The 12,710-nt window shown below is 41.0% G+C and overlaps 1 protein-coding gene across 1 annotated transcript in view; it reads right to left on the bottom strand.

Annotated features, from left to right (window-relative positions):
* THBS4 (thrombospondin 4) overlaps positions 1 to 12,710 on the bottom strand; it is a 160,805-nt gene that overhangs the window by 94,498 nt on the left and 53,597 nt on the right. The window contains exons 7-8 of the mRNA XM_053701357.1: positions 10,792 to 11,345; positions 8,741 to 8,878 (exon numbers count right to left, since the gene is read on the bottom strand). Of these exons, the coding sequence (XP_053557332.1) occupies positions 8,741 to 8,878; positions 10,792 to 11,345 (692 nt within the window). The remainder of the gene's footprint in view (positions 1 to 8,740; positions 8,879 to 10,791; positions 11,346 to 12,710) is intronic.

A 12,710-nucleotide genomic window follows, 5' to 3' on the forward strand; every position in this document is an offset into this window, starting at 1 on the left:
TAACTTTCCTATGTACTTCAATTCTCAAATGTTCTTCATTCTCTTGGTATCCTTTGTTGAAGGAGCAGAAATTAACCACTGAGAGATAGTTGAACATATTGAGTGAGCGAATCACAAGAGGCATCTATGTGCAGCCACCAATCAACAGCTAGCTCCCAGCAGTGCATTGCTTCTCTTGAGCCTACCTAAGTATCCTTTTCAACAAATTATACTAAATGAAAAAAGTAAATTGGAAAGTTGTTTAAACTTAGATGCTTTATCTGAATCATGAAAGTTTAATTAGGACTTTACTGTCCCTTTAAAGGAAAAGGGGGCAAACAAATAATTAAACAATTAATTATTGAGTTTTTCCTTAAGGTGAAATATTATACAATGAAGTGGTAGACAAGTAGTTAAGTTCATGACTTAGTTTATCTTAATGTGATAAGTAGTTTTTTCAGTGATGGCATGTATAAAGTAATGTGTTAAGGGATATATTATCTAACTAAAGGAATATTAAACAGTCTGTTTAATTGGTGTAATAGAAAGCACTAATCAGTGGGTCGTATGTAATAGAAATCATTACAATATGTATTATTCATCATTTAAAATTGATTTTACCTTTTATTCCCTTATTTTGTAAAACTTTATTTGTGTGTCTATTACTTCCTGTCACAGCCCTACAAGGAGGCTGCGGTTTCTACAAGAAACGTATATAGCATGATGTCATAAAACGTCTAGAGATCAGGTTTGCCCATGCTCAGAAGAGGTAGAATGCAATCTAAGTTGCCAACATGTCATCTGTCTTATTTCATTGAGGGCAGTGGCTACACATATCTAAGTGCTCATTTTGGAAGAAAACAAGTTATCTGTCATATGAGATGTTATCTACAAAACCATGGTTCTAAATTATTTTAAGATCAATGCTAATCATAATAACAGACTTTTTATTGAAATCTAGTGCATCAGTTCAGATCAGCTATCACTAAAACCCCATAAAAATGTAGTGGAGATGAGTATTCAGTAGTTTTGTTCACTGCCGCATGCAGAAGTAGGAGGATGCTTTCGGTATTAGGCTCTTTTCAGAGCCGAATATCCTCTTGTGCAAGTGAAACACACTAGGAAATGAGACTTTAATGTACTAGCTACTGATTTAAAGTCAATACTTTAAAAGTGATTCTAGGTGAGAGTAGGAACCAGTGCAAGAAGCAGCGTGAGATGGCCAAGAGCTGATACAACTTGAACAGAGATGAGGATAGATTGTTCAGGGGAAATTGAGATACCAGTTAGTAGATTGTTACAAAAGTCAGTTCTTGAGATAATGCGAGGATGAGAATTTGTGCATTATGTTTGATGAGTAATGGAATAACGTTATTATGGTTTTCTAGATGCACTTGACAAGGTCATTTGCTGTATTTGAGACCTGAAGGAAAATATGGAGTACAGGATGAACCCGGGGAGTGGGCATGGTCAGGGGATATAATTGTAGTATTGTAGACAGTTATAGTAGAGACATTGCTAGAATAGAAAATAATTAGATCCGTTTTTAACATGAGATAATTACAGATGGCAGAAAGACAGATAGAAACATTGGAAAAGAAGCTCAGGTGTGATGGCAGAAGAGGATCTATACATTTTGCATTGACATAATTTCAGTACTGAAAATTGTGTTCGTTGGTCAAGTTTTCAATTGAAGATGGTTAGAAAGAGATAAAGAAGGAGACCAAGAGCAGAGTCTTGGGGGAACCAACTGACAAAACAAAGAGGAGGAGAGACGTAAGAAGAAAGCAGAGGGCAGTGTCACAGATAACAAGAGAGGGGAGAGTTTCTAGAAGCAGATTGTGATCAGTTGTAAGGACAGTTTCTGTAGAGTGCAGAAGTTAGGATCCATATTTTAGTTGTCTTGATTATAGACAAATCTCTTCTGCAACTTGGGGCTGGATGGAGAAGTTTAAAGGTGAATGGGAGGAGATAACTGGCACTACAGATTTAAAAAGGAGTTAGGTTCAATATTCTTTAGAATAGGTGAAATTAAATTGCAAGGGAAGAGGAAAATGTGTCAAAAATATATAGGAAATGGAAAAGAGTTAAAGGGAAAAGTATTAGAAATGAACAAAGTTGGGTGAATGGCTGTTATTCCCACTTCAGAGATACATTTTAATTTGTGATTAATGCAGATGTGAGAATGGCCCCCATTATCAAGCTGCATATGCATGAGCGAGCCTACAGCCAAAAGTCATTAGACTGCAGCTTCCTAACCAATACGCCAGGTATTAGCTTGCGGATTAAATCACCTCAGGTACGTTCGTCTTGGGGTGATTGACAACCCCCTACTCGTGTGTCATTAGGCTAGCAGGGGGCAGCATTGCACAGGCGAGCGCTTGAGCAATGTTAAATACGGGCAGTGTATAGCTGCAATACGCTGCCCGCATTCTGCAATCCTGGGTGGGACACTATAGTCAAACAATTACCTGTTTTACTTCACTACAGCATGGAATTTTAAAGTGATGGTAAATCCTAATGTTTCAAAAACGATTGGATTTATCATTACTAGAAATAAAAGTGAGCTTCAGTCATCAGTCAAAAATTTTTGCAAATTTGCTTTATTTTGCGGCAGCATTATTGGGATACTTAGGGTCTCAGGCCGACACAGCAAACATAATTTTTTTCAATGAGGTAATGTTTCCACCTCTTAGCCAATATATGTGCTAGCCATCTGGCACAGTGCCATACGGCTAGCAAGGCTATTGAGTAAGAGATAGAAATGTCACTTAATTGAAAAAAAATGATTTTTGACGTGGATGGTCGGAGGCACTTAGTGTTGCACTAAAGCCACTGCAAAAAAAAAACTAATTTTTAAAAAAACTTTTTTTAAAAAACTGATGACTGAAGCTTACTTTTATTACTAGCAATGGTAAATCCTAGCGTTTTTTTTTAAATGTTGGGATTTACTATCGTTTTAAGACTGTCAGCCACAGACAAAAAGGGTTAAACACACCGTAGAAATACCGCTTTGGACTTTCAGAGTAATCCATTCAGCAGCGCTAGTCATACAACTCAAATGTGGAACTAGAGCTGTTGATTGCATCAGGGGTGTTTTCTTCTCGGGATCAGCCGTGCTCTGTGACTCCCGAGCGACACTTCTACTGTGTGTTTAACCCCTTTTCAAAGGTTAAAAACACAGTAGTCTAGGGTCCATAGTCTTATAATTACATGCTCTTACAGATTAAAGCATATCATTTTTTTTTACTATAATGGCCCTTTAACATATTAGCAGAGGAACTAATCTATCGTTCGGTCTTGAGAGGATGGGGCTCACCTTTGTCATTATATTAACAGTAGTGATGTCGCGAACAGTTCGCTGGAGAACAGTTCCCGGCGATCATAGCTTGTTCGCGTTCGCCGCGGCGGGCAAACATATGCGATGTTCGATCCGCCCCCTATTCGTCATCATTGAGTAAACTTTTACCCTGTATCTCACAGTCTGCAGACACATTTCAGCCAATCAGCAGCAGATACTCCCTCCCAGACCCTCCCAGCTCCTGGGCAGCAGCCATTTTAGATTCATTCTGATCCTGCATTCTTAGTGAGAGGAGGGATAGTGCTGCTGCTGATTTTATAGGGAAATTGATAGCTAGGTTAGTGTATTCAGTGTCCACTACAGTCCTGAAGGACTCATCTGATCTCTGCTGTAAGGACAGCACCCCAAAAAGCCCTTTTTAAGGCTAGAATATCAGTCGTTTTCTTTTCTTTTCTTTTTTTTCTTTGTAATCTAATTGCATTTGCCTGCCTGTCAGCGTGTGTCAGGCTCACAGCATATACTGTGCCTAAAGAAACTGAGTCGTGGGAAGTCCAACACCCACCTAGGTACAACTGCTTTGCGAAGGCACATGATCTCACATCACAAACGCCGATGGGATGAACACATGAGTAGAAGCAGCACACAAACTCAAAGCCACCATCCTCCTCCTGGTCCAGCATCTTCAGCCACGTCAACCACTGCTGTACTCCTTGCCCCCTCTCAACCATCGGCCACTCAGTCTCTCTTCCGTAGCAGTTCCTGCTCATCTGCCCACAGTCAGGTGTCTGTCAAGGACATGTTTGAGCGTAAGAAGACAATGTCCCAAAGTCACCCCCTTGCCCGGCGTCTGACAGCTGGCTTGTCTGAACTCTTAGCCCGCCAGCTTTTACCATACAAGCTGGTGGAGTCTGAGGCGTTCAAAAAATTTGTATCTATTGGGACACCGCAGTGGAAGGTACCCGGCCGAAATTTCTTTTCACAAAAGGCAATCCCCAACCTGTACTCGATTGTGCGAAAGGAAGTAATGGCATGTCTGGCACACAGTGTTGGGGCAAGGGTCCATCTGACCACTGATAGCTGGTCTGCAAAGCATGGTCAGGGCAGGTATATCACCTACACTGCGCATTGGGTAAACCTGCTGATGGCTGACAAGCATGGAATGCATGGCTCTGCAGAGGAGTTGGTGACACCGCCACGACTTGCAGGCAGGCCTGCTGCTACCTCCTCTGCTCCTCCTACTCCATCCTCTTCCATAACCTCTTCCTCGGCTAAGTCCTCTTCTGCTGCTGCATCTTGCTCCACATCAACGGCACCCCCCCAGCTCCCCAGGTACTATTCCACATCCCGGATACGGCAGTGTCACACCGTCTTGGGGTTGACTTGCCTGAAAGCAGAGAGTCACACCGCAGCAGCACTCCTGTCCGCCCTGAACGCACAGGTGGATCAGTGGCTGACTCCGCACCAACTGGAGATTGGCAAAGTGGTTTCTGACAATGGAAGTAATTTGGTGGCGGCATTGAAATTGGGCAAGTTGACACATGTGCCGTGCATGGCACATGTGTGTAATCTGATTGTACAACGCTTTGTGCATAAGTACCCAGGCTTACAGGACGTCCTGAAGCAGGCCAGGAAGGTGTGTGGCCATTTCAGGCGTTCCTACACGGCCATGGCGCACTTGTCAGATATCCAGCGGCGAAACAACCTGCCAGTGAGGCGCTTGATTTGCGACAGCCCGACACGTTGGAATTCAACACTCCTAATGTTCGACCGCCTGCTCCAACAAGAAAAAGCTGTTAACGAGTATTTGTATGACCGGGTGCTAGGACAGCCTCTGGGGAGCTGGGGATTTTTTTGCCACGTTACTGGATGCTCATGCGCAATGCCTGTAGGCTCATGCATCCTTTTGATGAGGTGACAAACCTAGTCAGTCGCACCGAAGGCACCATCAGCGACATCATACCATTTGTTTTCTTCCTGGAGCGTGCCCTGCGAAGAGTGCTGGATCAGGCCGTAGATGAGCGTGAAGAGGAAGAGGAAGAGTTGTGGTCTACATCACCACCTGAAACAGCCTTATCAGCATCGCCTGCTGTACCAGCGGCAACGCAGGAAGAGGATTGTGAGGAAGAGGAGTCAGAGGAGGAATGTGGCTTTGAGGAGGAGGAGGAAGACCAAGTACAACAGGGATCCCAGGGTGCTCGTTGTTGTCACCTATCTGGTACCCGTGGTGTTGTACGTGGCTGGGGGAGATCAGTGAGGACGAGGAACGGGACATGAGTAGCTCGGCATCCAACCTTGTGCAAATGGGGTCTTTCATGCTGTCGTGCCTGTTGAGGGACACTCGTATAAAAAAGCTGAAGGAGAACGAACTGTACTGGGTGTCCACGCTACTAGACCCCCGGTATAAGCATAAAGTGACTGAAATGTTACCGAATTCCCGCAAGTCGGAAAGGATGGAGCAGTTAAAAAATAAATTAAAAAGTTTGCTTTACACAGCGTATAAGGGTGATGTCACAGCACAATGGGAATCTAACAGGGGAAGAGATGAAAGTAATACTCCTCCTCCCACGACCACGCCAGCAAGGACAGGACGCTTTCCAGACGTGTTGTTGATGGAGGACATGCAGACTTTTTTTAACTCCTATGCATCGACACAGCCCTTCGGGATCCAGCCTCAGAGAATGACTCAACCGACAGGTAGCAGACTACCTCGCATTAACTGCGGATCTCGACACTCTGAGGAGCGATGAACCCCTTGACTACTGGGTGTGCAGGTTTGACCTGTGGCCTGAGCTATCCCAATTTGCAATCAAATTTCTGGCCTGCCCCGCTTCAAGTGTCCTGTCAGAAAGGACCTTCAGTGGAGCAGGAGGTATTGTCACTGAGAAGAGAAGTCGCCTAGGTCAAAAAAGTCTTGATTATCTCACCTTTATTAAAATGAATGAGGGATGGATCCCGCAGGGACTGACATTGGGCGATACATTCGAGTAAAAAAGGCCTGATGAGATGAGCTGCCTTGGGCTAAAAATGGTCCACATGCTGCTGTATTTTATCTTCGAATGCCGGATGACTTGCGTGACTTATCCGCCAACAACTAGGGTTCAAGCCGCAATGTTTTAGGGCACTTTCTAACTGTCAAACAAACATCAATTTTTCTGGCCGCTGCTAGAGCAGCGGCTGCAACAATTCCTAATTTTTCAGGCATGTGTACATGCCTAATTTTTCTGGCCTCTGGTGCTGCACTGTGGCTTCAAAACCCAAGCCAAAAAAAAGGCACATAAAAGGGATTAAACTGCTAAGAATAGTACTACTTAACACACCACTCATATCTGGTGGCACAGTAGATTGCACGCGCAGTGCCCCAAATTTGAAGTAGGAGGACCGACCAAGCATCTTTTTCCATCTCCCGGTTCCTAAAAATTATCTCCGGGTTCCTAAAATCGATGCCATACCTGTACTAGATTCTGCAAAAGGAAGTCATGGCATATGGGGTCTTTCATGCTGTCATGCCTGTTGAGGGTCGGGGACCCTTGTATAAAAAGGCTGAAGGAGAACGACCTGTACTGGGTGTCCAAGCATCTTTTTCCATCTCCCGGTTCCTAACAATTATCTCCGGGTTCCTAAAATCGATGCCATACCTGTACTCGATTCTGCAAAAGGAAGTCATGGCATATGGGGTCTTTCATGCTTTCATGCCTGTTGAGGGTCGGGGACCCTCATATAAAAAGGCTGAAGGAGAACGACCTGTACTGGGTGTCCAAGCATCTTTTTCCATCTCCCGGTTCCTAAAATCCATGCCATATACACTCCCCTGATAGGGGACACCGCAGTGGAAGGTACCCGGCCACAATTTCTTTGCACAAAAGGCAATCCCGGACCCCAACCTGAACTCGATTGTGCAAAAGGAAGTAACCTTACCATGGGTCTCAGACCGCACGTCTTGTAATTCTCTGTCTGGGAAATTATATATCTATCAAATCTATCTATTTATCTATCAAATCTATCTAACTATCAATCGTATCTATCAAATGTATATTGCATCTATTGATCTATGTAATTCGTATCTATCAAATGTATATTGCATCTATTGATCTATGTAATTCGTATCTATCAAATGTATATTGCATCTATTTATCTATGTAATTCGTATTTATAAAATGTATATTGCATCTATTGATCTATGTAATTTGTATCTATCAAATGTATATTGCATCTATTGATCTATGTAATTCGTATCTATCAAATGTATATTGCATCTATTGATCTATGTAATTCGTATCTATCAAATGTATATTGCATCTATTGATCTATGTAATTTGTATCTATCAAATGTATATTGCATCTATTGATCTATGTAATCTATGTATCTATCTATCAAATCTATCTATCTTGTGGTTGTGCAAATGGACTGTTTGCGGTTGTTTGCGGTGCGTTACACGGGGAGTTTGGTTTGTCACTGTGAAGCGGGCGTAACCCTTACACTACCTGATCGATACAACATCATACCTGATGTTTTAAAGCACGTTATTCCAAACAATTTAGGAATGTTAGGTGATTTATGCCCTTTATGGCTTAAAACCAGACTCTGCATCAACTATGTAATTTTCCATGGGAGTTTTGCCATGGATCCCCCTCCGGCATGCCACAGTCCAGGTGTTAGTCCCCTTGAAACAACTTTTCCATCACTATTGTGGCCAGAAAGAGTCCCTGTTGGTTTTAAAGTTCGCCTGCCTATTGAAGTCAATGGCGGTTCGCCCGTTCGCAAACAGTTGCGGAAATTCGAGTCCGCCGTTCGAGAACCGAAATTTTTAGGTTCACGACATCACTAATTAACAGCACAAAAAAATAAGATAAACTGCCATTTAGGGATATATATGTGGCAAAGTTAGGCTTGTGAAACCTGCCCTGTGCTCTATCGGTTTTCAGAACTGGAAATCCAAAATTTTCAGTAAAGGGAGTAAAATAAATAATAAAAGTATATTGCAAAGTTGTTATAATATGCATCATTAAGGATTTTATATTACTATCTCAAAGTGTTTACTCTCTCTTTAAAGGGACAGTCAACTTGACAGTCTACTTTTTTATTGTTTAAATAGATAGATAACACTTTTACTAGCCATTCTCCAGCTTTGCACAGCTAACATTATTATATTAATATACTTTATAACCTCTAAATATCTGCCTGTTTCTAAGTCACTGCAGGTTGCCTTTATGTAAGTGCATTTTATTAGCTTTTTACAGCCAGACACTGCTCATTCATGTGTGCCATATAGATATGATAGTGCTCACAACTTTGGAGTTATGCATGAGTCAGCACTAATTGGCTAAAATGCAAGTTTCTAAAAAGCACTGAGATAAGGGGACAGTCTGCTGGGTCTTAGTTCCAAGGTAATCAGAGAGGTAAAAAGTGTTAAACATAAAATGTTTCAAGTAGACTGTCCCTTTATGTGTATTTCTTCTTACCTGCTTGTTTTGCTTGGCATAAGTAATTCCTACTCCCTGAACAATAGGCCCGGTGTATCCAGGTGGACAGGCCTCACACTTAAATCCAGGGGATGTATTTATACAACGAACTCCTGGGAAACAAGGGTTGAATCGACACTGGGGGGGAAAAAAGTTAAAAATAAAATATTTGCTTCCACCATTTTTTACACTATACACAAATGTACATTTAACGTAATGCAGTAAATGATGATGTGGCGCTTTAATAGATCCACTCAAGACGCTATGGTACTATCCCTTCATAAGAAGGTCTTATCTATCAAGTGCTGTTTATGTTTCAGAACATCAATAGTCGATCCAGTTCTTGCCACTATTTAATCAATCTTTATATTATCCTGATCATAAACCTTATTTTTGTTATGTTTGAATCTCAACTAACAAAAAGTCCTTAATAGGACCTGTTCTTTATATTAGCCTTATATTTTACTTTGTTATCTGTTATTATCAAGGACCCAAGAGATTTGATGCTATATAGTGACAAAAACGAGAACAATTATTTTGTTTGTATTAATTTTATTTTTAAAATAAAGCAATGTCTTTTTTTAGTTTATTCTCCGGCATTTGTGCCATAGTAGTTTGCACAACCTATAATATATGTGTTTATTTAGTGCCATAGTGCTCTGCACAACCTAAAATATATGTGTTTATTTAGTGCCATAGTGCTATGCACAACCAAAAATATATGTGTTTACTTTAGTGCCATAGTGCTCTGCACAACCAAAAATATATGTGTTTATTTAGTGCCACAGTGCTCTGCACAACCTATAACATATTTGTTTATTTAGTACCATATTTGAGCTGTCTGAGGCCCAAGAGTGTCTTCCTTTAGCAATGGGAGGCAAAATAAAACTTGGTTTGTCTAATTTCTAGTATCTAGTATCATATGTTATACAGACATTGTCTAGTATGCAGCAAATTTAGCCTAGAGTGGACTCTGATCTTTGATTTTAGAAGGTATAAAGTTTGAGAAGGCTCAAGTCTAAGTAAAGTTGCGAGTCATTGTTGTCAAGTCGAATCACAAGTCTTTTTTTATTATGTTGAGTTGAGTTGCAAGTCATAAAATTTGTCCAAGTCAAGCGACTTGAGTTCACAACACTGGAAATATATATTCTCAATTTTGTGAAAGCAGCACACCAGTTATATTAAGTAATAATGCATTCATCTGGATTATGTGACCAAACTTACTTAAAGGTAATTTGTTATGTCTGTAAAGTACTGCTTAGTTTGTCTTGCAATATTAAAGGGACAGTCTACACCTTAGTCATCTTAAAGTCTTACTTTAGATTAAGATGCAAATATCCTCCTGCAACCCTTTCTATATCATGCAGCAGTAACAGTAAAAAAGTTAAAATGAATATTGTTTCTGGCCACTTTGAAATGGCTGCCAAGCTCCGTCCATTGATGACATCATGATCTGGGCTGCATCTAGGCACTCTGCTGAATAGCATTGACAGTCTGTTGAATTCAACTAGTGAGCCTTTTGTAATTGGATGCCATATGCAGCCCAGATTGTGATGTCATCATTGGGCTGAGCTTGGCAGCCATTTCAAAGTGACCAGAAACAATATTCATTTTAAAATCACGTTTTTGCCATTCCTGCTGCATGATATAGAAAAGTTGCAGAGGCTATTTGCAGCTTAACCTAAGTTAAGACTTTAAGATGACCAAGGTGTAGACTGTCCCTTTAATTTGTTTCTTTTGCATTGTAGGTTACTGATTCAAGCAACTTTGAGATAGAGAGAGATTCCTTTCTACGTTTGGTCATATCACTCTCTTACCCTTGTCTCCTACTTTTGTAGTGTGTGTTTAAACTTTCAGTATTCTAGTAAGAGTAATTTGGTAAGTGGGGCCTCTTAGTCATTGATTCTAGCTCCCTGAAATTAAAGCATTTCCACCTGATGCAGGTAAAAACCTGTGCTGAGAGTTTTTGACATTATAGACAATAATACGATCATAGCAATTTGCATTTGTCATATGACTAGAATACATCCCAGTGTGAATTATGTACATACCTCATCTATATCTGTACAAATCACACCATTTCCAGTAAAGCCTTCAGGACAAGGTCCACACTGAAACCCAGTTGCTGTCTCTATGCATCTCACTCCTCGGAAACAAGATGTAGCATCACATTTAGGCTTTGGTGTGCAAATTACTCCATTTCCAGTGAAACCTTCAGGACAAGGTCCACACTGAAACCCAGTTGCTGTCTCTATACATCTCACTCCTCGGAAACAAGATGTAGCATCACATTTAGGCTTTGGTGTGCAAATTACTCCATTTCCAGTGAAACCTTCAGGACAAGGTCCACACTGAAACCCAGTTGCTGTCTCTATACATCTCACTCCTCGGAAACAAGATGTAGCATCACATTTAGGCTTTGGTGTGCAAATTACTCCATTTCCAGTGAAACCTTCAGGACAAGGTCCACACTGAAATCCAGTTGCTGTCTCTATGCATCTCACTCCTCGGAAACAAGATGTGGCATCACATTTAGGCTTTGGTGGTTTGGTGGTTGCTGTTGTCTGAGAAACTGGTGTTGGAAATGGGTAGTCTGTACCTAAACCTTTATTTTAAAAAAACAACAACAAAAAAACAAATGAGATAGAAAGGTTACTGTAAAAAAAGAGAAAATGGGCACATTCTGAAATATAATGTGCTGCAATTTCCATGGATGCAATTTATGGTGCCATATTCTCCTTATTATAATTTATATTGTCTATGCTATGTTTCCATCTAATTAAATAACATTCTTACTGATATTTGCTTTAGATTTGCCGGTTCTTGAAGAGTTAAGGACATGGGACTGTAAGAGCCAATCATAGACTTTTCAAGTTTTTCCCATTACTGTATTGGAGGACTCCGGGCTTTTGTTACACCTAGATTTAGAGTTTTGCGGCCAAAGGGGTGCGTTAGCTACGCGTGTTTCCCCCCCCCCCCGCACCTTTTAAATAACGCTGGTATTTAGAGTTCTCTGAAGGGCTGCCTTAGGCTCCAAAAAGGGAGCGTACAGGCATATTTACCGCCACTTCAACTCTCAATACCAGCATTGCTTACGGTAGCGGCCAGCTTGAAAAACATGCTTGTGCACGATTGTGCACAATGGGGCAGTTTGAGCTGAAAAAAACACCTGCAAAAAAGCAGCGCTCAGCTCCTAACGCAGCCCCATTGCTTCCTATTGGGAAACAGTTTCTAAGTCTGCACCTAACACCCTAACGTACCCAGAGTCTAAACACCCCTAACCTTACACTTATTAACTCCTAATCTGCTACCCCCGCTATCGCTGACACCTGGATTATATTATTAACCCCTAATCTGACGCTCCGGACACCGCCGCAACCTACGTTATCCCTATGAACCCCTAATCTGCTGCCCCCAACGTCGCCGACACCTACATTATATTTATTAACCCCTAATCTGCCCCCCGAACGTCGCCGCTACCTTACCTACACTTATTAACCCCTAATCTGCTGACCGGACCTCGCTGCCACTATAATAAATGTATTAACCCCTAAACCGCCTCACTCCCGCCTCGCAAACCCTATAATAAATTTTATTAACCCCTAATCTGCCCTCACTAACATCGCCGACACCTAACTTCAAGTATTAACACCTAATCTGCCGACCGGACCTCACCGCTACTATAATAAATGTATTAACCCCTAAAGCTAAGTCTTACCCTAACCCTAACACCCCCCTAAGTTAAATATAATTTAAATCTAACGAAATAAATTCAATCTTATTAAATAAATTAATCCTATTTAAAGCTAAATACTTACCTGTAAAATAAACCCTAATATAGCTACAATATAAATAATAATTATATTGTAGCTATTTTAGGATTTATATTTATTTTACAGGCAACTTTGTATTTATTTTAACTAGGTACAATAGCTATTAAATAGTTATTAACTATTTAATAGCTACCTAG

This window comes from Bombina bombina, chromosome 2 (genome assembly GCF_027579735.1).
Source record: "Bombina bombina isolate aBomBom1 chromosome 2, aBomBom1.pri, whole genome shotgun sequence".
NCBI classification, from domain to species: domain Eukaryota; kingdom Metazoa; phylum Chordata; class Amphibia; order Anura; family Bombinatoridae; genus Bombina; species Bombina bombina.